This window comes from Aspergillus brasiliensis, assembly GCF_001889945.1.
Source record: "Aspergillus brasiliensis CBS 101740 unplaced genomic scaffold ASPBRscaffold_4, whole genome shotgun sequence".
Classification (NCBI taxonomy): Eukaryota; Fungi; Ascomycota; class Eurotiomycetes; order Eurotiales; family Aspergillaceae; genus Aspergillus; species Aspergillus brasiliensis.
In genome coordinates this window covers 2,681,036-2,705,382 of record NW_027137445.1, presented here as the reverse complement: position 1 = coordinate 2,705,382, position 24,347 = coordinate 2,681,036, and the positions used below count along the sequence as shown (strand labels likewise).

Here is a 24,347-nt window from a genome sequence, read left to right as displayed (position 1 = left end):
TCTGGTAAATAACCTGAGATTGCTTCAACCCTTCCAAACTGGAGTTCTGCTTCCTACATCCGATCAACAACCATGTCTGGAAGGATGGAAGTATACTTGCCGAGCGGACCAGCCATCCTCCGTGATCCGGTCCATCCTCCGCTATCCGACAATCCAGTGATCCTGCCGATGAGTAGCGCGGACCAGGAATGGGGTCCAAAGTGCAGACAGCATACTTCTATAGTCATTTAAATGACATGAACACTAATATGACTAGTCCGTTAGTTAACTACTCATCTGACTACCAGTCGTGCTATTACCTAAGCTATCGAATAGTTTGTAAATACAGATTGCTACCAAGATGGATGATAACAAGGATGGGGCAATCTGCCAAGAGAATAATAAGTCTCTATTCACAAACCCATGCGTTATCATGGATGGACTTCGTTCCCCATAAACACCCACATCAGTGGCCTAGCTATCGAATATGTGAGTATTATCCTCTTGACTGTCGATGACTCTTATGTATGGTGTGATATCAACCATTAAGTTCAATATTGTTTCAACTTGATCCCATTGAGGAAATTTCCATGTAGCTTCAAGTGTCGATGATCTACATACTGTCTGGGCCCATTGCCATTGGTGATAGGGCCTCTGAGCGAGTTGCTCGGGTCGCGTACTCATTCAGCAGTCGGAAAAGGGTTCTATCGGGGCTTATGGCGACTGCTATCGACTACCCTATACCGTGATTAATTTGGTATTTGGGTAGAGGTTGAGAAGGAGGGCGCTTTTGCGGATAATGCGTGATGATGATACGTATGCCTCCCTTGATCTGGAGATTGGGTATTGTACTACACTGCCTGCAGGGGGTGGGGTTTATTGATTATGACCGCCGTAGTTCATACAATTTTGCTTCCTCTTATTCACTCCGTTTTCTCTGCATGCTTGATTGTCGCTGTATGTGAGTACTGAGTACATGGATGAGGTATTAAAGTGCCAGGCACCAGGGTAATTGAACCTAATGTAGGGTTAAAGTTGCGGGCGGCAGACATTTCTTTAACCTAAACTCAGTACTAACTTTTCACCCCTTTCAACGGCCTTGCCTGGTCAAAACTTATTTGGCATAACTGATCTGCAGTAGAGAAAGCGTAATCTGCGACATGACGAAGTGTGGAATGTACCCTACGTCGATCATTTAGTCTATTGTCTCGTGTTCTCTTGCTGTTCAGTGCTAATTTCGTCGCATAGTAATATATGGATTGAACAAAAAATGGTATGATCGTAACTGTCATAATTGAATAGATACAAGAGTCATCTATAATACTTCTAAATCCTAGTATGCATATGAACCAAAACCTGCGAGCATCAAAAAGCCATCGACTCATCAGTCTACCATCCGGACAATCTCCTGGATCAGGTCATAACGGATCTTCTCGCTCACGTAGCTGTCTCGCTGGTACTCCTCATGGCCGGTCACAAACGAGCGCATCCATTGCGCTGGGGTGGGAAGCTCCCCACTGGCTCGTTTACTGATCACATCCAGGTAGGGCATGATCTTCTTTTGCTCCGGCACGGGCGTGTTATTGTACTGTAACCAGGCGCGCACAATGTTCACCAGTCCGGGGAAGCTAGAGGGCACCTTCGGGTCTTCACCGTTGATGATCTCATCCGCGGTGAGGAGAGCACATGACGGTGATGCATGTGCATTCGATTTGGAACAGCAGTTTACACATCCTTTCCGCTGGCGCGGTGGACGCTCGCACTGCTCCGCGGATGACCATCCGGTGCGACGGAACCAGAAGCGCTCTTCGAGGGCGGCATTCCGCTTCTGTGCGCGCTCCATGGAGTCACCCAACTGGTCGATAGGGACATAGAAGTTCAAGTGGAGTTCGGTGATGGCTCGAGAAAGAAGGTACATGAAAATTGCGAAAGCAGCGTTGTCGAAATCGGTCAATTGTACTTCCATCGGCCGGAACTCCACGCGCCAGCCGGGCCCATCGTCGCTCAATGGGATCTTGAGTCGGACGTGTTGCCATACAGTGCTGTAATAGACATCAAATATGCCCGTACTATTGAGGTCGAAGTCTTCAAGGTCTGTTCGGTTGAGCACGATCGGGTCTCGTGATAGAATTGTGGCGTAGTGCATCGCCAAAGGTTCATCCATGCCACCATCTAGTAAGCGTTGTTTGACCGATTCGTTCATGGGTGTCAATGGATATTTGCTGTCCAAGTTGGCTGGCTTCTCTTGCGAGATATATGTGCGGTTCCAAGAATACCGTGGCGGCTGCATTGCATCAGTTAGTTGACGCCAAGAGAACCATGGGGTGCGCATAATACCGTGGTGGCTAATTCCTCCGGTGTGCGATCGTCAAAGCATTCAGAAGTTCGGTCCCAGCGCACTTCTGTATCTACCAGGTAGCCCTTGTATATCGGCGTGGCAGCGGTAAGTGCTAACATAACTGGCCCCAGTGCGATCATTTGGTCATGCAACCATCGGGCTTCAATCTCATTAGGAGCCTGGAACGTAACCTGAATGCAGCAATTCCCGACCCCGAGGCCGATCCCATCCAGATGGACATGGCCCTCCTTTCCATTACCTGGGGGATGCACTGCGGGGTATTCGAATGACACAGAATTGTCATGAAAAGGTGCTTTGGTCTGCTCGTCCCGGAAAACTGGAATGTAGCTCTCAACACGTCGCTGTCGCCGTGCTAGCAGATTCTGTGTCATCATTATATAGCGCGGTATGGGACAGCAGATTTGTTCAAGAGAGGCTTCATGCGGACTTTCTGGGAGTGTAAACTGCCCCCTTTCACCTAGGCCAGGGAAGACACACAATGGCACAGGGTGTTGGTCGGGTGATAGATATTGCCCGATCAATTTCCGTCTAAAGACATCAATAGTTGACCTACTTGTAGAGTAGGAAGAACATACCGTCGCTTCATATTGCCTTCAACTCGGAGTAAATCCAAAATATCCCCTCCGTATGGCTCTCCTGGAGTTGCTTCAACCATATGCCGAGCCCATTCCGCCTGTAATTTCACTTCGTTCCAGGGCTCACTACTATGTCTCAGTATCCTGTCTTTGAATGCTTATTATATACTTACACTTCCTGAGCACTAGCGCATTGAAGTTCCTCTTTCCGTAGGATATCTTCTTGGTTAAGAAGCAGTGTTGCTCGTGATGTGCTTGGATTGAGGCTGACCAGAGTATATTCAATCTGTCGAGTCAGCATCTTCCTCCAACTGCAGCAGGTAATGTCAAACCTCGTCACCCCATAGTGGCTCCGGATCGCTTCTACCTCTCTGTCTCTTCCATAAAGATAGCAATTGCTTCTTCCGTTAGCGACATGCATCCAGAAGGTAGGGTGCACTTACCTCTACGGCTCCTTGACGAGCAATAGGTGCAACTTTCTGAAGCTCTTGCCATGAAAGCGGCGTTCCGCTCACCCTGCTGGGAAGTTAGACACACATGGTTGCCCCAAGTGCGACAACAATGAAACATACGGTGGACCCATTTTCACTTAGATAGTAATGATATCACTCGTAACTGAGTTATTTGAGTATAGACATTTAGGCATGATGGTAGGTTATTGAGCACCAATATATAGTCTCCTCAAGATGCAAGTAAAGGGATTGATCTAAGACCATGATTATACGCGTCGTTGTCGATCATAGTAGCGCGACAATCATGGCTTGGCTGACAGTAGTATGCTGCCTCGTACGTAATGCTCGTGGGCAGCTGAAAGAGGCCATGGAAGACCAATCAAGCATTCTCACAAATTACGCTTTTTTGCGAGCCATGAATGGCGTAATGGCAGGCTGCAGCTTCCGCGTTGCTGCCCCTTGCATGATGTCTCATCATGTCTGAAACGACAATGGCCACATAGGGCGTATTGGATATTCGATAGGTGGCACTTCTTGCAAGAATAATTTTCGGCATCTCAGTCTGGATATCCAGAGCCAGTAGGCTTTGTCCCCAGGTGTCTTAAGCTCATCTGAATCTGGGTCACTAATTAGACAGCCGCATCAGCTGGTAGCCACAGACCGACAGGGCTAAATCCCCTGCATCTCTTGAAGCAGTAGTACTCACATACTTCTGGTCTTGGCAGGGTCATCGAAAACTGAAGGCAGCATCATTTCCGAGTCGCCCCGGTTATAATTGGAGTACATTGAAAAGTCGATCTTCCACCGAAACTCTGCCTTGAGGACATGAGTCCTTGGTCAAGTACGTGTTGCATTATCGCCAAGGCCTATATAATGCAGATCGTGAATTGCTTCGATGGAGTTCTTGGAAGAAGCGCGCTCCGTAAGGGGTAAGCATAGTGCTGAAGTTGCTTCGAATGCCCACTAGTATCTGCAACACCTGAGACCGACCACAAAAATAGACGATGAATTCCTTCGGGAGTCGGTGTTCTCCGCATTTCACTCGTGTTCACCGTCTGATTTACGTTAACTCCTCGCTTCCAACCCATGTCCTCCCATCCAGCGTACGTATGCATTTGCGACGGGCTGCCATTCACGAGTCGCGATTCTATTGCCGCCGAGAAAGGCTTCGTAAGTGGATGAAAATCCCTTTGGCATGTGAGGTACCCGCGTCGCGAAAGACTTCAGAGTATGGTTTATGCATCACAGCATGGCTTATATAGGCTGAGGCGGTACATAGGCCGATTCAATTTGTCGGTGCAGGGAGTACAGCGTGTCAAGGGACGCCATACATTTGCCCTAAAAGGCTAGCATCCATAGCCAGAGCCAAGGAATCAAATAAAGCAGTGATGGCGATCGGGAATATCCTAAAATGCGACTTGTAAATCCTCATCAATGATGAAATAATCGCATGTCTGTGGACAAGATGGGGAAGTGAAAGAGGAAGAAGAGGAACAAAAGGAACCCATTAGGCTGAGGCCACGTGCTTCTGGTCACGGGCTGCCGCATCATCTTCCACCCTTCAAGCTCTTGTCTATTACTCTTATGGTCTATCATTTTCAAACTACACTAGATCTTGTGATATGCAACAGATGTAATACGCCTCCGCTCTCCCTGCGTTGTTCACCATGACCCGCCCAGCTATTTCCTCCAACGTGGTACATATAAAAATTATACTAGTAGTGTACGTAATAATATATATACTATTGAGGCGATAGGTATTATTCGCCTTTTCTCACACGTAGTGCCCGTAGAAAACTCTTAAAACTTCCCCAAGGCTAGAGAAGGTCGATAGTAGTCTGTGGTGAGGATATGACATTTTCGACCCAAAGCACAATATAGCTAGATATTCATGTATCTGGGCATAACTTGAGTACTATAATGGAGTTGGCTAGTTCTTGACGGTCATTACATATACTATTCATGAGCTCTGATTATAAACATCATTTGAAGTAAGAAGGCTTGAATGTTTCAGTATCTCTCATCATGCTTCGCGGAGTCGGAGTGATGAGTAAAATATCCCAAGTATTCTATATCTGACTACTATCGTTTCCTTGATAAAATAATGAATTTGATGCTAGTCTTGAATTTCGGCGCTGTCCGCAAGGTGTGCCCCTTAATCGGAGTTAGATACGAGATTTGCATCTATAGCTACAAGGACTTTGTAGGTAAGCGGAAAGATGATACTATGATTGTACTCTGATCAGCTGTTTGTAATCCTAGTAGACCTCCTCAAGTACCATGTTATTGGACTTAATACTAGAAGTAATGAAGAGTGGTAATTCTTCTGTGGCGTTACCCAATGTCATCCCCGGATAGGAGACTGAGTGGATACCGATATGCTACCTCAAGCAGGGGTGATTCGTTGTATAAAGTACTTACTGATCCTTATTACCAAATGTCTACAATATATCCACCAAGTAACTAGAATATTTATCGACCGTCTGCGGCGTAGGAATGAACTTCTCATGCTCGCATATTCAATCGTTAGCATGCCAGATAGTGATAAGATGTGGAATGCTTCATCGGACGAACGGAGTAACACCCTACGACATTTGACTTGACAGCACAACTTCAGAGCTGATTGCGACACCAGTGGCTGGATATTCCAAGCGTCTGTTCACGTGCAAGTTGGTTACAGTAATTTTGATTGACTTCATGGATCTTTCCCATCATGGAAGTAGCCGCATGCTAGAACAGATGATCTGACTTACTCTGCTTGTGTCGAGGCCTCGAACTCTGGGCCAGTGAGATGTCACAGCAAGGGAAGGATTATGACACTCGTATATTTCTCACTATAAGTCCGATAAATTTCGAAAACCCTTGATGCATGCTAAGTAGCAAATCTGGGCCTAACAAGCGGCAACGTCGACGCGTCCAAGCCAGTCGGAATGCAATTGGAGTTGGAGAGTATCAACACACAGTAAGTGCAATCATAGGTATCAAACTACCCAGAAATATATCGAACGTCAGCTTCCTCGATCTGCGCTTTAAATGTCAGGGTGCTTTCTCTCCTGTTCTTAAGGTTTCGCTGATAAGGCCGGGGTTCGCCGCGCGGCCTATAAATGGCCTCGGATAACCACTCCTTCGTTTCTCCGTGTCAGTTCTCTTCACCTCATGGCGCCCTCGACCATCTCTCGCACCCGGACGGGCTGCTGGTCTTGTAGGGCCCGGAGGGTGAAGTGCGACGGTATGATCTCTCTCTCTCAGATTGAGAGCGTCTGTAAGCTAACATAACCATAGAGAGCCGCCCCGTCTGCCGTCGCTGCGAGCGAAATAACCGGTGCTGCGAATACAGCTTGCAATTGACCTGGCTTGACGAGTCGGTCGCGAAGGGTATCTGCCATGGAAGAGCCGGTGTATGGTCAAAGAATGCTCAGAAGAGAAAGGATGTCCCCGATGAGCAGAAGCTGGTTAAGATGGTACGACACTCGCCACCCACTATTTCGCATCGGCAGTGGATGTTCCTAAACACATCCGCTGATGACGTGAATCGACTCAGTGTGGAGCACCAGAGGGACAATGACAAGTTCTCTCCCTATCACCCACAACGTCTTCTACTACCGCCTGCAATGGATACAATGCCAGTCACGGCCCTGAATCGTTCCAGCGAGGACCCGATGCTGCTGGCGTTCTTTGAGGCAGTCATCTGCAGCAGCTCGACCCTAGTCGACAACGTGCAATCCAATCCATATCGATACTTGATCCTGCCCATGGCTCTCAGTTCTGAAGGCATCTATCATGCGGCGTTGGCCATTTCCGCAAATACTCTTCGTCTTTCCAATGGGCGGCATCGCGTCCCTGCTTTGGAGCACCACCACCGTGCGCTACACCACCTCCAATCTCTTCTAGATCGAGGCAGCTGGTCGGATTGGGAGATGGATGAGATATTGGGGCTTGTTTTAATGCTCTGTTGGTTTGAGGTATTGGGAATCTATGACCGTGATACACTAACTCAGATAAGAGAGTTGACACTGCTAGATCTCGGATCATAGTCGTTCATCGTGGGTGACTCACCTTAATGGGTTCCACGATGTCATGTCCGCACGAAAGCAACGACGTCGGAAGCCATTGTCGCAACACAGTCAAGAGCTTCTTGGTTTCTTTGACCGCTACTTTGCCTTTCACCTCGTTCTTGCCCGAACGGCCTTTCGGTGGGATGGCCCACGGACAGACCCATGTCTTCCTGCCTTGCCTTCAAGCCCATCCTCAGACATTATCGACCCTTATATGGGATTTAGCCACACGCTACTTCTATTGATAGATAAGGTAACTAACTTGGCATGGCAAGAGCATGAGCTGAACATTCAGAGTGTGTATGGGCTGAAGCACTCATTGGAAGTGCTCCGTCAGACGCCACCCGATGGAAATATTAACTTGGACTCAGGGCAAGAATGTATGGCCATTGCTGAAGCGAACCGCTTAGGTGCAATGCTGCTTCTGTGCGAGATATGCTCCTCCTCTAAACCAACTTCTTCGTGTCCATCATTCAGCCCTGAAGAGAAAAACCGCTATGTTCACGAGATTCTCGATCTCATACAAGCGCACAAGTCCAATATGATGCGCACTGCCGTGCTCCCTCTATGGCCCCTTTTTCTAGCAGGTTGCTGTGTTACTGGTGATGATGACAGAATTGTTGTTCTGCGGATCTTTCAAGAGTTGGAGGCTATTCGTCGGTTTGGCGTACGTCTGTCCACCTGCATATACCATTCCATACGCTAATGGTTTAGAATATCACCCCGGCGAGAGAAGTGATAGAGATGGTCTGGCGACGCCGTGACCTCAACCAAAATGAATTTATTAACGACGCCATGTCAGGGGAGACGGCACGCTTTGAATGGGAACATGCGATGACGGTTCTCGGAGGGTGGAAGCTAGCACTAACATAGATTTATTCTTTATAGATGTTCCATCTGCTTATCTAGATGGTTACTACAGCCGCGAGCCTCTCTCTTGAGTCTTTCGCCCTTTCCATCCTGTCAGCTCGCTCAACTCCAACTCCGGATCCTGATGGGCTAGATTCTTCGCGGTCACCGTCTGGCCTGCACGCCATTGCCACTGTCGCGTAATTTCGGGCTCCAGTGTTCCTTCCAGCAAGTCGGAAATATACTTGCCCAGCACGGGAAGGAACTTGAAACCATGAGCTGATCCTCCGGCAGCCACGTATAGCCCTTGATGATTAGGGTGTGGTGAAATCAGAAAGTGGCGGTCTGCGGTATCAGCGTCCCAGCAAAGGCGAGTATAACAGAAGAGACGGTCGGCTAGTTCTGGTAGGACACGACGAAGGTTTCGGCGCATCTGAGCTTCAATTTCCAGCGGGAGATCATCTTGCGGATTCTCCACGAAGGTGTGAGGAACAGATGTCTTTTTCCCGGACCGGGTGTCCGTCTGCATGTTCGTGATGAACTGGCTGTGCGCCATCTTAAATACTCCATCTGCCTGCGGTGGAAAGAAATAGCCCAGCTCCAGGTTATCCATGATAGGCAGTGTGGAGTAGTGAGCTGTCTCCGCCGGAGAGAGCTGAATGTGTGCCACGCTGTGGCCCTTAGCTGTCAGCTGGCCCGCCACATCCAGCAATGTTGGCGTCCAAGCTCCGGCAGCCACCACGACCAAGTCAGCGACATGCGTTGAGCCATCAGCCGTGATCACTCCCGTGCACCGCTTCTTCTCATCGAACAACAACCTCTTGACCCAGCCCTGTTCTCCAGATACATATTCAACCCCTTGCTCCTGTGCCGCGACGGCCATGCGTCGCAAGGCGTCCCCGGCAGCCGCCCAGCCAGCCGTCGGATTCCAGACGTTGATATTCCACCCATCCAAGTCGCCCGTCACAAGTGGGAACCGCCCACGGATCTGCTGCGGCGAAAGGCGCTCCAATCCCTCCACCCCAAGCTTGGTGCACGTCTCAATCGACCCTTCCACAAACGCACACGACAGCTTATATGCGCTCAAAATCCAGCCAGGGACATGATACAGCCCACGAAACAAGTCCAAAGACTTCCAAGCGGCAATCGCCTCGATCCCCAAGCGTGCATATAGAGGCTCGTTATAGTCGCTGCGAATGATCTTGCTGATATCGGTTGAGGCGGCCTCGCACGATGGCGCGGGATATCGATCGAGTACACGGATGGAAGTGAAGCCGCGCTGGGCGAGATGATACGCGGTAGAAGTGCCGAAGCAGCCAGCTCCAACGATGAGGATTCTTGTATTTCGGTCCATTGTAGTGTTTTCAAACGATTAACCCAGAATATGCATGGAAATCTCCTGTTCTCACTTTGCTACTCACCCTAACTCGAATATAAAGATACCATGAGTATGTAGTATACCATCAAGCACCCACCCCCGAAAGTCAGCGAAGCATTAGATAGTAATGAAACCCCCAGAGTCAGACTAGTAAATAACTAACCCCTCAGTTCGCCTCACTTGGATAGTATGATCCACGTCGCACCGACCTGCCTTGTAGTATAGCGCAACTCCTTATCACGATAAAGCCCCAGTAGATAGCAGGATCATGACCGAAGGGGATGATGATCAGATAAGAAAGCACGACGCGGGATGAGGCCTCTCGTTCCGACCTTCCCTTACCAGGATGCCTGTTAATTTTCTCTAGCCTGTAGGTTTGGTATTAGAACTTTATAATACCCTACCTACGTTACTAGTAAAGTGAGTGTTAGTAGAGTGTTTCTTATCGGGTTGGTATCCGCCAGCCACATGATCGATTCGATTTATGATACTACTTACCCCGCTCGTGTTATCTTGCTAAATATATTAGTAGCGAGTAAGTAAATGCGGAGAAGTAAGTAATTTATCTTGTATGAGATGGTATGTATACAGATTTGGTATTTTGGGAAGATGATCTCATGTCATGTAGTATTGGGTAAGTAAGTGTATTATCAAGGGGTTGATTAAGTGTTGCGAATTCTGATAGATGAAGTAAGACAGTAGCAATGTCATACTAAGTGGTAAAAAATCATTGCAGCGATAGTCTGATTAGTGATTACTACTAGGTAGTATTATCCTCTACAGTATTCATGATCCGTATTATAATCTACTACACTAATATGTATACCGGAACGATCTCTTCTCTTTATCCGTCAAGTCTGAAAATGCCGCATCCTCTGTGACAGTAACAGACTGCTGTTGCTGCTGCTGTTCACGATCACGTCTCTGGTTCTCCCATTTACAGAGCAATCCATAAGCTGAGATAGCGACGATAGCAACAACTAGACAAGCCAGTAGACCCTCGTATCCGTGCGAGTAACTCGGGGCGTCCGTGGAGCGAAATACCTGTGGACCGATGATATTTCCCACGCAGTATGCGAGGAAGAAGATAGCATTCAGAGTCAACTTCTTGGAGTGACCGCTGGTATTGGCCATAGGAAGGGAGGTAGATAGCACGTAGGGAGCCCAGTAAGTGTAGAAGACGTAGTAGGAGGCGAGGAGGCCGTGTTTGTTGGAGCGGGGGAGTTTCCACATGAGGATGGCGCAGGCCATTGGGACGAGGTTGGAAACGGCGATGATGAAACAGCGGGAATTTGGCAGACGGGAGGTGAGGAACGAGAGCAGGATTTGCCATACGGTGGCGAGGACACCGGTGGGGATGCCTAGGACGGTGGTGATCAGGGATGAATAGCCGAGTCCGGTGACGATGAGGGCGGAGAATGTGACGAGCCCGCCGTTGGGGATGTTCTGGGCGAGCGAGAAAAGAGCCAGCAGCCACGTCTTAGGGTCGAGAAGACATTCACGCACTTGATACCATTTAATCGTCTTGTCTTCCATCCCGGTGTTGTTGTCTTTGACTCGCTCTAGGCACACGAACTTTTCGCGGTCGGAGAAGTACCAGCATTGGACTGGGGAGTCGGGTAGAAATAAGTATAGGACGACTGACCAGAGAATAGAAAATGCACCGAGCACGAGGAAAAGGACTCGCCAAGGGTGTAGTGCTGTGTGAGTGTGTCCGATGCCATAGCTGACAACTCCAGAGAAGACGGATGACAGCTGGTTGAACCAGAAGGCGACCCGGATAGGCTGCTCACTCGTCTTCCACCACATGACGGTCAGAATGCTGGAGATGGGAAACACCGATGCCTCGAGCATGCCCATGAGGAAGCGTACTGTCGCCAGACCCGCAAAGTTCTGCGTAGCGGCCGTGCACAGCATCAATATCGCCCAAGCGAAGACCATGCCCGCGTAGAGTTTTGCCACGGGAAGCCGCTGAATGAGCAGCGCAGAGGGATACTCGAAGAGCAGGTAGCCAAAGTAGAAAATGGAGCCCACCCAGGAGTATTGATCGCCGGTGAGATGGGTATCGGTTTCCATACCGTAGATAGCGGCATTGGAGATGATGACCTTGTCGACTGCGGCGAGCACGACGGTGACCATGATCAATGGGATCAAAATCAAATCAATCTTCCACAGCACGCGGCGCGCCTCTGTGTCGGAAATGGGTGCCGCCATGATGGCTGGATCGAGCTGTACGAGAAACTGCACCGCGACATCTTCCCCGTGCCCCGGCCGACGGCCGAGGATGTCCATCTGTCCATGTTTGATGTTCTCCTCATTGGGGGCGCAGCTATCGGTGTCAGGTTTCTTCTGGTCAGTAGTCATGGCGACCAGTGTAGTATCTGGATCGATGAGGTGGGAGAAGCAGCTCGACCATGTCGTTGAGTGTTACCAGTAGATATATAGTAAATAAATAGCATCGTATAGGAGCACCTGATAAAGACTTCGGCATTTGTTATCAGCACTCCACCTTCAGAAGTCAAGACGAGGGGAAGGTCGGAGCGAGGCCGATAACAAAGAAACAGTTAAGGTCGCATGATAGGGCACGATAAGATAGCGCCGGCATTGGAGCGAGGCACTGCTGGAGATGCATACCGGAGCTCACTCTATAAAGACCACGCCAGTCGTTGGGAGAACCAATTTAGCGCATGTGTTCGTCCGTATTATTCAATCAGTTATCATGTCTTCTTCAAAACTCAATATTAAAATTGCCATTGGTGAGTTACGCGGCCTGGGATGAGTGACCGGAAAGCTGACTTCTGTAGATCGCGGTGGCACATTCACCGATTGTCTGGGGATTGTAGAAGGTCGCAAAGAAGACATCGTCGTCAAGCTACTCTCACAAGATCCAGCCAACTATGCAGACGCTCCTATTGAAGGAATCCGCCGGATTCTCGAACAAGCGACAGGAAAATGCTTTCCCCGAGACGAGAAACTTACCACATCAGATTTTGGCAGCGTCAGTATTCGTATGGGGACGACGGTAGCCACAAATGCGCTGCTGGAGAGAAAAGGAGAACGCGTGGCGCTGCTAATCACGAAGGGGTTCAAGGATGCACTCCGCATTGGGACTCAGTCGCGTCCTAAGCTCTTCGCGCTGAACATTCAAAGACCCGACGTGCTTTATGAGGATATAGTGGAGGTCGATGAGCGAGTCACCATAGAGGGTTACCAGCAGAACCCTGTTCCAGATAAGGAATGCCTTGAAGCGGCGTTGCAGACGGATTCATACCTGAAGAAGGGAGTCAGTGGAGAAGTCATCCGCGTCTTGGAGCCTCTAGACGAGGTAAAGACGAGACAGAGCTTGCAAAATCTTTATGATGAAGGATATCGCTCCATCGCTGTCTGTCTCGTGCACTCATACACTTTCCAGGAGCATGAGTTGGCGATCGAGAGGATTGCCAATGAGATTGGATTCACACAGATTTCGCTCTCTAGTCAGCTCCTTCCTATGATCAAAATGACCTCTAGAGGCGCTTCAGCCACGGCAGACGCCTACTTGACGCCAGTGATTCAACGATATATCCAGGGTTTCCGGTCTGGCTTCCAGGATCAGTTGCAATCGTCGGACACGCGCTGCGAGTTCATGCAGAGTGACGGAGGTCTGGTGAATTTCCAAAAGTGTTTACCTTCTTTCCACCTAAGCGCTTGAATCAAACTCACTGTGATTAGGTTCTCCGGTTTACGCGCAATCCTGTCAGGCCCAGCAGGTGGTGTTGTAGGTTACGCAGGCACCTCCTATGACCAAGAAGACCGGAAACCTGTTATAGGGTATGCTCATATCTCAGGAATCAACTCGATAATAGATTATATTCGCTGACCAGATAGCCAGGTTTGACATGGGCGGCACCAGTACCGACGTTTCACGGTATGATGGCAAGCTGGAACATACCTTTGAGAACACCATCTCAGGAGTGACGGTGATGGCTCTGCAGCTGGACATTAATACAGTCGCGGCTGGTGGTGGCAGCATTCTGTTCTGGCGTCACGGGCTCTTCGTAGTCGGACCAGAATCTGCAGGCGCACATCCAGGGCCAGCCTGCTACCGCAAAGGAGGTCCATTGACAGTGACAGATGCAAATCTGTTCTTAGGCCGTCTGCTCCCGGAGTATTTCCCCAAAATCTTTGGGCCTAACGAGGACGAGCCCCTCGACGTTGAGGTCACTCGCCAGAAGTTCACGGAACTGGCGGACAAGATCAACGCCGAGACAGGTCACAGGAAGACACCAGAGGAGATTGCGCTGGGCTTTATTCAGGTTGCAAATGAATCTATGGCAAAGCCCATCCGAGCATTGACGGAAGCTCGAGGCTACGACACATCAGCACATAACCTGGCCTGTTTTGGAGGAGCAGGTGGACAGCATGCATGCGCAATTGCATCATCGCTGTCCATAAAAACGGTCATAATCCACCGTTATTCGTCGATTCTCTCTGCGTACGGAATGGCTCTTGCTGATGTGGTACATGAGGCCCAAGAGCCTGCATCTGGAGTTCTTACCACAAGCGCAATGGAAACGATCAATCACCGTATCGAAGCTCTCAAGTCGAAGGTTACTGAAGCCCTGACCACAGACGGTATTGAGGAGACTCGCATACAGTATGAGGTGTACCTCAATCTCCGGTACCAAGGCACCGATAATACACTTATGGTCATCAGGCCAGATAACGGAGATTTTGGAGCAGCATTCATCAAGGAGCATCAGCGAGAATTTTCCTTTACCTTCCCAGGTCGCAATATCCTAGTCGAAGATATACGAGTACGTGGAGTAGGCAAGGCCATCTCCGTTCCCCCAGAGGCGCCGCAGCCCGAGTTGCGCTCTATAACGACATTGACAATTGGAAAAGAGAGCCAGGACGATTCCACAGAGGTGTACTTTGTTGGAGTCGGGCGTGTCCCCACACCAGTATTCTTCTTGGAGCACCTAAAGCCGGGCAGCTTCATTCAAGGACCAGCAATGATCATCGACAAGACGCAGACCATCGTCGTGGAGCCCCATGCATCAGCCACAATCTTATCTCGCCATGTAATTCTGAATGTTCAGTCAATCAAGAACCAACTTGACAATGCAACGATGGTCGACCCAATCAAGCTTTCGATATTTGGCCATCGGTTCATGTCGGTTGCCGACCAGATGAGCCGGATGTTCCAAAAGACTTCCGTCTCAACTAACATCAAAGAGCGGTTAGACTTCTCTTGTGCAGTATTTTCGCCTGATGGAAAGCTTGTTGCAAATGCACCTAATGTCCCTGTGCACCTCGGCAGTAAGTAGCGTTATCCCGTATTTGTCAACAGACAACTGAGCTGAGCCATTTTCAGGTATGGAGTATGCGGTGCGGTATCAGCATGAACAGTATGGTGGAGATTTGAAGCCAGGAGACCACATCCTGACCAATCATCCACTTGCCGGTGGAACACATCTTCCAGACATAACGATCATCACTCCTGTCTGGGATCAACAGGGCAGCAAGATTATCTTTTATGTCGCCTCACGAGGGCACCACGGTAAGCCGCACCACTTCTGATTGGGGTACTGGTGCCTAACTGTAATGGCAGCTGAGATCGGAGGAATCGCGCCGGGGTCTATGCCCTCGGATAGTAAAATGTTATATGAGGAAGGTGCCATGACGATGGGATTCAAAGTGGTATCGCAAGGCCGGTTCGATGAGGGGATGGTGCGAAAGTTCCTGTATGACGAGCCAGCCTCATACCCAGGGTGCAGTGGCACTCGCACTTACAAGGACAATGTCTCCGACCTCAAAGCGGCTATTGCAGCCAACCAGAAAGGCGCACAGTTACTGGAAGGTCTTGTTCAAGAGAACACGCTTGATGTGGTCCACTTTTACATGGACGCCATCAAAAAGAACGCCGAAACTGCAGTACGAGACTTGCTCAAAACCATTGGCAAGAAGGCAGCTGGTCAGCCTCTCCGCTTTTCCGATTTCATGGACGATGGCACGGAGATTCGTTTGGAAATACGTATTGACGCAGAGACCGGATCTGCCGAGTTCGACTTCACTGGCACTGGGCGAGAGACTTTCAACTGCCTGAATGCCCCGAAAGCAATCGCCCACTCAGCAATTATCTATAGTCTGCGAGCACTTATTGATGTCGACATTCCACTTAATCAGGGTTGCCTGGCTCCAATCAACGTTATCATTCCCTCCGGCACGCTCATCAACCCATCTGGGTACGCGGCTGTCTGCGCTGGAAATCCTATCACATCGCAGCGTATCACAGATGTCGTACTAGGAGCTTTCCAAGCTTGTGCAGCTTCTCAGGGATGCTGCAACATCATCTCCTTCGGTATGGGTGGACTCGACGAGAACGGCAACGACATCCCGGGCTTCGGCGTCGGCGAGACCATATGTGGTGGTTCCGGTGCTGGCCCAACCTGGCATGGCACATCCGGTGTCCATGTCCATATGACCAACACTCGGATCACCGATGCAGAAGTGTACGAGCTGCGGTACCCGGTTGTTTTGCGACAGTTCTCTATCCGCAAGGGGTCTGGCGGCAAGGGGCTTTACCGCGGCGGAGACGGTGTGATTCGAGAGCTGGAGTTCCGGATTCCCCTGTCAGCATCTATGCTGAGTGAACGCCGCGTCTACCGGCCATATGGTCTGGCAGGTGGTGAGGCTGGCCAGGCGGGATTGAATCTGTACGTGAAGAAGGAGCTGGATGGAACGGAGCGAGTGATCAATATTGGTGGGAAAATGGAGCTCAAAGTGCAGCCTGGGGAGCGTATCATTATTCACACGTAAGTCTTCAATCTTTCTGGCAATTTCACTTGGCTAATCTTAAGGCCAGTCCCGGTGGAGGTGGTTGGGGAACGCCATCGGACGAGGACCCTATACCCATCCATAGTAGCAACAACTTGGAGACGAACCAGGTAATGTTCGAAGCACGGGGAAGTGTTCACAGTTTCAGTGCCACTGCTGAAGCAGCCTTATAGTCACTGATACTATGTAATGAGGAACATAGTTCTGAAATTCGCAAAGATGATATTCCTGAGGGATATTCTGCCCTCTACTGCTCTCTCAAGATACCACCTTAAATAGCGAAGGACAAGCGGGACTGTTTATTGATCGAATATTACCTTAGACAAGTGCGATCTAGTTAAGCGAATGTAAAGCATAGTGAACAATAGCTTGTGTGGAGTCTTCTTCCTGAAACGGGCAGAGCCGTCTCGACCACTGCATAATACTCGAAGAATCTGAGGCTTGCACACAGTCATTAATACTATGACAAGACCGAGTACTGATCATAATCTGATGAAACTGGAGATAGTATTCACTGTGTGCTATGAAGACCCAGTGAATTTTTCTCATCTTATACTTATAATCAAAAATGTTAGATTCGCTATACTGTGGTCCATACCTGCAAGATCTATCTCACACTCCGATTTCGATCCAACCGTTTCTCTACGCTCATTTATAAAACGACCAAGACATTCGCAATGTCTGATAGAAGTGACACAGGCACCGAAACGCCACTCCCAGCTCCGGCGGAAGGGCGATCCGGTGGTCTTCTCGCGATCAACCGTGACGCACTCACTTCCTTAGCCGTTGAAGTCCGTCGAAAGCAAACAATAGACACTTTTACAACTGCGAATGTACTTTTTCGTCATGAAGGCAGTCATAATCTGATTAATGTGATCGAATTCGATGACAAAGTGCGTTATGTCATCCGCCTACCCATCAGCTGCCGTCCGGGTCACTGCACAGAGACTGCCAAATGTGCCATGATTGCGAAGGTGGAAATGATGCGATTCATCCACAAGCGAGCCAATATTCCTATGCCAGAAGTATATGACTTCAGCACCTCATCAGAAAATATCCTGGGTACACCGTACATCATTGAGAGTTTTATCCCAGGAAAGTTGGTCTCGGATGTCTGGTTTGATAAGTCAGGGGCGATGACTTTGGATGAAAAACGACTGCGCATACTGGACAGTGTTGCAGAGACCATGGCAAAACTGTACGGGTTTTGCTTCGATGGAATCGGTACGCTGGGTCCAGATGACCACGGCGATCTTCGGATGCTTCCATGCTACTATTCACGGAAGGGGTCAGGGGCTGATATTCAGCATGCGGAGTATGGTCCTTACGAGTCCACTGCAGAGTTCTTGCGAGAACGTCTCATGATATCACCCGGCGGGATAGAAGAAGGCTCAATTGGTGTTGGCTGTCTCATTATTCTGGAAATGATGATCGGATGTATGCCTTTGTCGACAAGACAGAATGACGAAAAGGACGAAACGTTCGTGCTTGCAGTGCCACAGTTTGACTCCACGAACATCCGTATCGATGAGCAGTGTAAAGTGAGTGGAATCATTGACTGGGATGGGGCGCAGACCATGCCACGGTTCCTAGGCTATGCTACATTCCCTAAATGGATTATGAGGGATATGGATCCAATAGAGCATGAACGGCCTTCAGGTTCTCAAGAGGATCCGCCAGAGCAGTTAAGATGGTACCGGCTGCTATATAATCGCAAGATGCAGGGACTTCTCAATAAGGCTGGAGATGCAAGATTCGTGAATAAATCGCATATTCTCGAGGCGATCTTGCTTGCAATTGATAACCCAGTGGCCCGAAAGGAAATTGTGCGGACGCTGGTTGGAAAGGTATTCCCGGCGAGCTTGGAAAAGGCAACACGTTTGATCGAGGATGCCGGAAATGGGAAATTTTCGCGGCAGGATAGGGAGCGATTGCTGGGAGGCTTTGAGGTGCTTTTTCAAACCACACGTTAGTCTGTAGGGAGACACATATCCCCAAACATCCTAACCCTCAAAGATTTGTGGTTGGTTGTTAAATTGGAATGGGGCATTTGGCAGGTTGAGAGTTGGAGAAGTTGGAACATACTGTGACAGCATGTGGTTATCGCGCAGGCTTCAACCTGGAGGCATTTGTAGAAAGTTTCCCTTTCCGTCCTAATATGCAATGAAAGTACAGAAATGACACACGGATGCCTACAGACATAGTATTCATAATATGTTCTGATCAAATAAGTAACATTATCGAATAAAGACATCCCCCGTGGAGCGTTGCTCTGCTGCCATCTGCACTTGACCTTACCCGCGTTTGATCTGACCTAATTGATAGTACTGTAAAAATTAGAGCTTGTTTCATTGCCGGTCCAAACCCGTAGCAAGTATATTCGATCACGAAGGCTTCGAGGGCTGAGTGTGACCAAAAAGTGAATGTGCCGACAAGAGGTTCCGAAGGGAGATATGTGTCTTCCTGTTGTTTAGCCTGAACGTTCTTTATTACATTATCATTGCGGAGGCAGGTAAATTAGACTAGTGAATTGTTCCTTAAAATGGTGGGTTCTACTTAGTGATGAATTTAGGGTAGCTGGGTGACCTTCGGGTCCAGATGGCTCAATTGGGAACACGATACACTGGTCTTTAAACTTTAAGCTTCCCCATGGTTTTTTTTTGTTCTTTGTTTATCTGAGTGACTTGCGTTCGACCCCGCTGGATCGTTTCTGGTTCATTCTATATCTTATTTCTTGTAATGGAATGTTGTTGATGCTCGCAGAGGTCCTTCGAGACGCCCCGGTAGATCCCTTAACTACTTCGGTAATGACAACATGATGAACTACCTGGTAAGGCGCTACACAAGAAATATAACGCAACACTTCTACGCATTAACTTGTATCAACGATAATCAATAATAGCTAGAGCTAAGGATGAGGCCCCTTTTATGGGTCGTCCACTGCAAGACATTACTGGAGCTCGGTCAAATTGTCCTCTTTCATCTTTTGCCGCTTTCTATTTATATCCAAGTACTATCCACTGGTCTTGTAGTGCTTCACCCCGAACGTAGGCCATTAGCAACTCATCTCTAAATTGACCAGTTCAAGTCTACTGACACTACTCGTGCAGCCATTAGCGCAGTGGACGACCGAATAAGGCATGTCCTTCATGGACGATCTGGATAGAAGATGCATACTACCTTTCTCGACTTAGGCTTAGGGAATGTGTTCGTTGGAAGGAGCGTTTTGAAAGAGTGCGCTCAGCTGCGCCGGGGATATGAGTCGAGCACCGAGTGTGCTTCTTATTCTTCTTATTAGGGATAGTCTACATAATGGTATCTCAGGTCCTGGCCCGGGAAGTTAGCTGTGGTACTTAGTATTCAGCACGCCCACCTACTTTCATGAGGTTATTCCTGCCCGTGATGGTGATGTAACGAGGATAGTATCCTACGGGTTCTTTTTCTATGACACTCTACGTCCATGATTCTTTGTATGATACAAACATGAGGAAGGCTTCCTTCCCTCGATCGTGTTCACCGGAAAAGCAGCCAGGTATAGTTACGGAGCCTACATACCTCCGCCTTCAATGTAGGCCGGCTAAGGGTCTGTGCATGTTAGTACGTTGTAATGCTTTATGGCTGTTTCGTTCCCTGTGGCTTTGGCTACTCCCTGAAGATGAAGCACACCGTTGGTCGTCCTACAGTAATGGCGCAGCTGAGCAAATCCCCTCACGATAATGATTTGAATGATCTGTTGTGCCACTGCGAAAACCAGTAGAAGCAGGACTTAATTATATATCGAATCCGTTCATGTAAAACTAATGCAAGGCTATGATGAGGCCAGGTGGTGTTCTAGTGTATTTTTTGGGGGAGCACTAAGTAGATAAGCAGCTTATCCGAAGTATTGTCGTCCACCACTAAACTCGAGAAGGGCACGGGATAACCATGGCAAGTGGAACTCCAGGAACAGGAAAATTTCTCGTTTCCGAACCCATTCCCCCATCCCACTCCATCTCATCTCATGTCGATCTAGACAGCCGAATACTCCTTCGACTTGACTAGCATGAAGCGACCGTCATGTTCGCCCAAACTATCCTTCTGATCCTCCTGCCTCTGGCTATCTCTTACATCGTAACCCGGGTCCGCGACTCCCGTCTCAAGAAGTATGCCGACTGGCCGCAACTCCCTCCCTCCGTCATCTGGGGACACTTGAAAGCGGTTCACGAGTTTATTGCCCGAGGTGAGGAGAAAAGACACATCGGTACGCTGAAACAAAACCCTCGCCGTTCTGTGCATAGAATCAATCTAGTTGACGATAACACCGTCGATCAGACATCGTGTTTCGCGAAATTCAGGAACATCTGGGTAATCCTCCTCTTATGCTTTTTGATCTCCGGCCTGTACAGTATCGGCTGTGTGTGGTCGGAAGTCATGAGGTCGCAGAACAGATCTCTCGGAGCACCAAGAGTTTTCCCTATAGTATGCAGAAGTCGCCAACCATGGGCGCGTTCGAGCCTTTGTTGGGCCCGCATTCTATAGTCACGCAGAACGTAAGTCGATACTCATATGCTTTATTTGTATACACTTTCTCAAGATAACATATGTCTCTAGGGAGAGTACTGGAAGGGTCTACGCAAGCGGTTTAACCCAGGATTTGCGCCCCAGCATCTCGTTACCTTGCTGCCATGTGTCTTGGACAAGGCGGTGCAGTTCACGGATGTTCTTGACCGGTACGCTCGTAGTGGAGAGGAGTTCTCCCTGGACGAGCGATGCGTCAGCCTTACCTTTGATATTATTGGTGTGTTACACATCTATTATTATGCGGTACGCTCCTCATTCTAACCTGCCCCAGGCGCAGTAACCATGGACAAGGACTTCCACGCCCAGCTCGACAGCAGTGAACAGGATGAACTCGTCCGCCTCTACCGTGAGCTGACTACCACATACCGTAGCGATAGCAGCGTACAGTGGGGCTGGCTGAACCTCCGAGTCATCTGGCGGCGTCGAGCCCTGACTCGACGCATCGATTACCTGATATCTGAACATATCAAGACAAAATTTGCCGAGCTCAAGTCCCAGTCGACGGGCAAACGTTCCCGGAGTGTTCTCTCGCTGAGTTTACAGGACATCGATCAATTGGATACCCGTATTATCGAGGAGACCTGCCATCAGCTCAAGACCTTCCTTTTTGCCGGCCACGATACCACCAGTATCCTATTGCAATGGTCCTTCTATCTTCTCAGTCGGACTCCACGCGTGCTGGACAAACTTCGCCACGAGCTAAACGACCTCTTTGGCTCGGATCCATCCCCGGCTGCCGTGCAAGAGAAGTTGCTTGCGCCGGGCGGAGAAGAACTCCTGAAGCGGATGTCGTATGCTTCTGCTGTTATTAAAGAGACCCTGAGACTGTATCCACCATCCGGGTCGGCGAGGTACATGCCCCCTGGTTCAGGATTCAACGTACAGTTACTGGATGGGAAGACGCTCTGCTTGGACGGGGTGGTCATGTATAACAACGCGACAATCATTCAACGCGACGAGAGTGTTTATGGACCAACAAAGGATGAATTCCTCCCGGAGCGGTGGTTGGGAGACACCGACACCGGCTTGGGACTGTCAACGGATAACGTGGAGGACAAGGTAGATGGCCCGGTCGCAACCGATCGTATTCCCGTCAGCGCGTGGAGGCCATTTGAGCGCGGCCCGCGCAACTGTATTGGTCAAGAGCTGGCCAACCTGGAGGCCCGGGTGATCCTGGCGTGTACAGTCAGGCGCTTCGATTTCGAGAAGGTGGGGGTGGGCGCAATTGCGCGGGATGCGACTGGGACGCCTATCTTGGATGTCAAGGGGCAGTATGAGGTGGAGACGGAATTATTTAATGTAAGTTTCTTACTTCTTGTCCATTTTTGAGTTGACAGCAGCCGTGGCTTACTTTGATTTTCAGACTATGCAGGTCACCGCGAAGCCTATCGATGGGACGATGGTGAAAGTTCATCTTGCGGAGAAAGCCACCTGATTCCAGTTGGTGCTGCACAAGGCTGCTATTAGCGACGCTCTTTTTGGCCCTTTTTCTATTCCATCGCTGTATATTCTTCTGAACATATATATATTCTCCTCTCTACCTCAGATGCTAAATCGACTAGCTAACGCGAATTCATGACTTCGTTCATTGTCCCTGAGTTCCCAGGAGACTAAGCGCTTGCGGAGCTGTAATGCGCTCCGAAGGCCGAAATTCCAGCAGTGCTCGGATGATCGGTATAAGAGGAGCAAGCTCTGGCTCAGCCACTTCCTTGTCGAAGCGGTCCTCCAGACTGAATACCTCATCACCTAACTGGAATCAGCTGATGAACCGTGGGAAAAAGGCAGCATAAACAAGATGACGTCAACTCACCTTGGAAATCCATCATATCTCCAGCTTCCGCTCGCATACGGTCCCAGCTAGATTGCCATTCCTGAGGTAAATCCCCCAGAAGGTCAATCATCTGCTCGACCACCACCATGTCTTCTACATCGGAGTCAAAAGGGTATGTCCCGAACACGAAGAAGAATAACTGCAGTATTCAATGAGTATGTTTCGGAGATCTTTGTTTTGGGCGAATCCACATACCATGCAGCCAGTATGCCACAGGTCAGTCCTGTGATCAGACCTTCCGGTGAAGATCAACTCCGGAGCTCGCGCAGGTCCCGGTTGCGCGAGCATCCTCGACTTCTCTTCCTGCGCAAAGCCTTCTCCAAGATCGAAGATGCGCAGCTCCTCAGCAAACTCCTCTAGCCAATCCTCCCAACTCACCGGTCCGAACAGAGCCGCTGGGAAGCCCTTGTGCAGCGGAGTACCATCTAGGTGGGTCACTGGTTCATGCTCGGGCGAGCCAAAGACCGCAAAGATGATCTTCTCCGATGCATAGGCCAGATTCCTACCGCTGAAGACGATATTTCTGCCGCTGATGTCTGGTCTCACTTAGCAAAGATTGCTTGCGGTAGAATAACAAAGGCTCAGTGAAGCTTACCTATCTGCCCCACCCCCGCATTATGGACCAATTCGATAGCCTTGAGCAGCTGCCTCGACAAGCGAAGAATGGTCTGTGGATCGAGGGAATCCGAAAGCTCACGGTAGTCAGTGATGATGCGATCGATGGTAGGTCCAATCAGCTCGAACACAAGGCATTGGTGGATGCCGTTGGGCCCGGGTTGGATGAAAGCGTCCAGCAAGTGGAGGATGTACCTGGACGAAAGATCGTCCGGGGCGGCGATCTTCTCCAGCTGCTGGAGGTTTGGGAGTTCTTGAGAACTGTACGAAGTGTCTGCCGTCTTGATCTTCAATGAGACCCAACGGTTTCGCCTTTCATTAAGTTATCAGTGTTTATTCATGTGATTTCGTGACAAAGAGGGCATTCGTGGCGCACAGATTGTCATGGGCAAGCCAGACGGTGGAGAAACCTCCCCACCCGAGCTTGTGATGTATAGTGTAGCGGTTATCTTTGAAAGTATCGCCGATGCGGACGGGATGGTATCCACCAAACTTGTATCCCGAGAGAGGCTCCTGGGTGTAGAGAATGTCGCTGGGGTATTCAAACGATGAATCTTCCATGATGGAGATTGAGGGAGATGATGATGATGAGAGAAGATGAAAAGTGAAAAAAAAGTCGAGGGAGTTCGAGGAGGGACAGCCAGCGTTAAAAGAACCATTTCTGGGTTGAGATGGGGGGTAGCAATCCCTGCCATTGTGAGCAGCAAGCGCCCTCTCACTAATCGGGACGCCAGTAGATGGCGCTGTGCATGGAGTAGCTTGGGTTATGTTGGATCTATATTGCTCGCCATTACCCGCGCACCTTCTCAGCCCTCCTCCTCCTCCCTTTCTATAGTTAGTTCGACCAACAGTTGCATTCCCCAATTTCCAACAGT

General features: G+C 49.4%; 8 protein-coding genes across 8 annotated transcripts; 4 read left to right on the top strand and 4 right to left on the bottom strand.

The window, feature by feature from the left end:
* Positions 1 to 1,363: 1,363 nt before the first annotated feature.
* Positions 1,364 to 3,496, bottom strand: ASPBRDRAFT_194901 (glutamate--cysteine ligase; the record flags this gene model as incomplete). Its single annotated transcript, XM_067620805.1, has 7 exons — positions 1,364 to 2,263; positions 2,317 to 2,866; positions 2,914 to 3,039; positions 3,087 to 3,199; positions 3,246 to 3,311; positions 3,357 to 3,429; positions 3,486 to 3,496. 7 exons carry the CDS (start codon positions 3,494 to 3,496, stop codon positions 1,364 to 1,366), a joined length of 1,839 nt encoding a protein of 612 aa, XP_067481259.1.
* Positions 3,497 to 6,521: 3,025 nt separating this feature from the next.
* ASPBRDRAFT_194900 (Zn(II)2Cys6 transcription factor) lies at positions 6,522 to 8,293 on the top strand (the record flags this gene model as incomplete). Its single annotated transcript, XM_067620804.1, has 4 exons — positions 6,522 to 6,594; positions 6,648 to 7,327; positions 7,386 to 8,087; positions 8,135 to 8,293. The coding sequence occupies 4 exons, from the start codon at positions 6,522 to 6,524 to the stop codon at positions 8,291 to 8,293; spliced, it is 1,614 nt and encodes a 537-aa protein (XP_067481258.1).
* On the bottom strand, positions 8,257 to 10,036 carry ASPBRDRAFT_41795 (NAD(P)/FAD-dependent oxidoreductase). The gene has a single exon (XM_067624661.1). The coding sequence runs from the start codon at positions 9,621 to 9,623 to the stop codon at positions 8,337 to 8,339; it is 1,287 nt and encodes a 428-aa protein (XP_067481257.1). The 5' UTR covers positions 9,624 to 10,036; the 3' UTR covers positions 8,257 to 8,336.
* Positions 10,037 to 10,318: 282 nt separating this feature from the next.
* On the bottom strand, positions 10,319 to 12,150 carry ASPBRDRAFT_41794 (uncharacterized protein). Its single transcript, XM_067624660.1, has one exon. The coding sequence runs from the start codon at positions 12,009 to 12,011 to the stop codon at positions 10,461 to 10,463; it is 1,551 nt and encodes a 516-aa protein (XP_067481256.1). The 5' UTR covers positions 12,012 to 12,150; the 3' UTR covers positions 10,319 to 10,460.
* Positions 12,151 to 12,320: 170 nt separating this feature from the next.
* On the top strand, positions 12,321 to 16,863 carry ASPBRDRAFT_41793 (uncharacterized protein). Its single transcript, XM_067624659.1, has 7 exons — positions 12,321 to 12,403; positions 12,452 to 13,307; positions 13,359 to 13,457; positions 13,519 to 14,948; positions 15,004 to 15,189; positions 15,241 to 16,444; positions 16,495 to 16,863. The coding sequence occupies exons 1-7, from the start codon at positions 12,367 to 12,369 to the stop codon at positions 16,637 to 16,639; spliced, it is 3,957 nt and encodes a 1,318-aa protein (XP_067481255.1). The 5' UTR covers positions 12,321 to 12,366; the 3' UTR covers positions 16,640 to 16,863.
* Positions 16,864 to 17,143: 280 nt separating this feature from the next.
* On the top strand, positions 17,144 to 18,439 carry ASPBRDRAFT_29159 (uncharacterized protein; the record flags this gene model as incomplete). Its single annotated transcript, XM_067622625.1, has 1 exon — positions 17,144 to 18,439. The coding sequence occupies one exon, from the start codon at positions 17,144 to 17,146 to the stop codon at positions 18,437 to 18,439; it is 1,296 nt and encodes a 431-aa protein (XP_067481254.1).
* Positions 18,440 to 20,522: 2,083 nt separating this feature from the next.
* ASPBRDRAFT_29158 (cytochrome P450) lies at positions 20,523 to 22,461 on the top strand (the record flags this gene model as incomplete). The annotated part of the gene is made up of 5 exons (XM_067622624.1): positions 20,523 to 20,706; positions 20,778 to 20,995; positions 21,057 to 21,243; positions 21,298 to 22,325; positions 22,390 to 22,461. 5 exons carry the CDS (start codon positions 20,523 to 20,525, stop codon positions 22,459 to 22,461), a joined length of 1,689 nt encoding a protein of 562 aa, XP_067481253.1.
* Positions 22,462 to 22,611: 150 nt separating this feature from the next.
* ASPBRDRAFT_29157 (uncharacterized protein) lies at positions 22,612 to 24,033 on the bottom strand (the record flags this gene model as incomplete). Its single annotated transcript, XM_067622623.1, has 5 exons — positions 22,612 to 22,772; positions 22,837 to 22,996; positions 23,053 to 23,393; positions 23,453 to 23,784; positions 23,849 to 24,033. The coding sequence occupies 5 exons, from the start codon at positions 24,031 to 24,033 to the stop codon at positions 22,612 to 22,614; spliced, it is 1,179 nt and encodes a 392-aa protein (XP_067481252.1).
* Positions 24,034 to 24,347: the final 314 nt, after the last annotated feature.

What these genes read in the sequence shown, in the direction of transcription:
- ASPBRDRAFT_41795 (XM_067624661.1), bottom strand. Translation starts at nt 9,623, where the DNA reads ATGGACCGAAATACAAGAATCCTCATCGTTGGAGCTGGCTGCTTCGGC.
- ASPBRDRAFT_41794 (XM_067624660.1), bottom strand. Translation starts at nt 12,011, where the DNA reads ATGACTACTGACCAGAAGAAACCTGACACCGATAGCTGCGCCCCCAAT.
- ASPBRDRAFT_41793 (XM_067624659.1), top strand. Translation starts at nt 12,367, where the DNA reads ATGTCTTCTTCAAAACTCAATATTAAAATTGCCATTG. An exon ending in CAATATTAAAATTGCCATTG is followed by an intron (nt 12,404 to 12,451) that starts GTGAGTTACGCG and finishes TGACTTCTGTAG; the next exon opens with ATCGCGGTGGCACATTCACC. An exon ending in GAGCGTATCATTATTCACAC is followed by an intron (nt 16,445 to 16,494) that starts GTAAGTCTTCAA and finishes TCTTAAGGCCAG; the next exon opens with TCCCGGTGGAGGTGGTTGGG.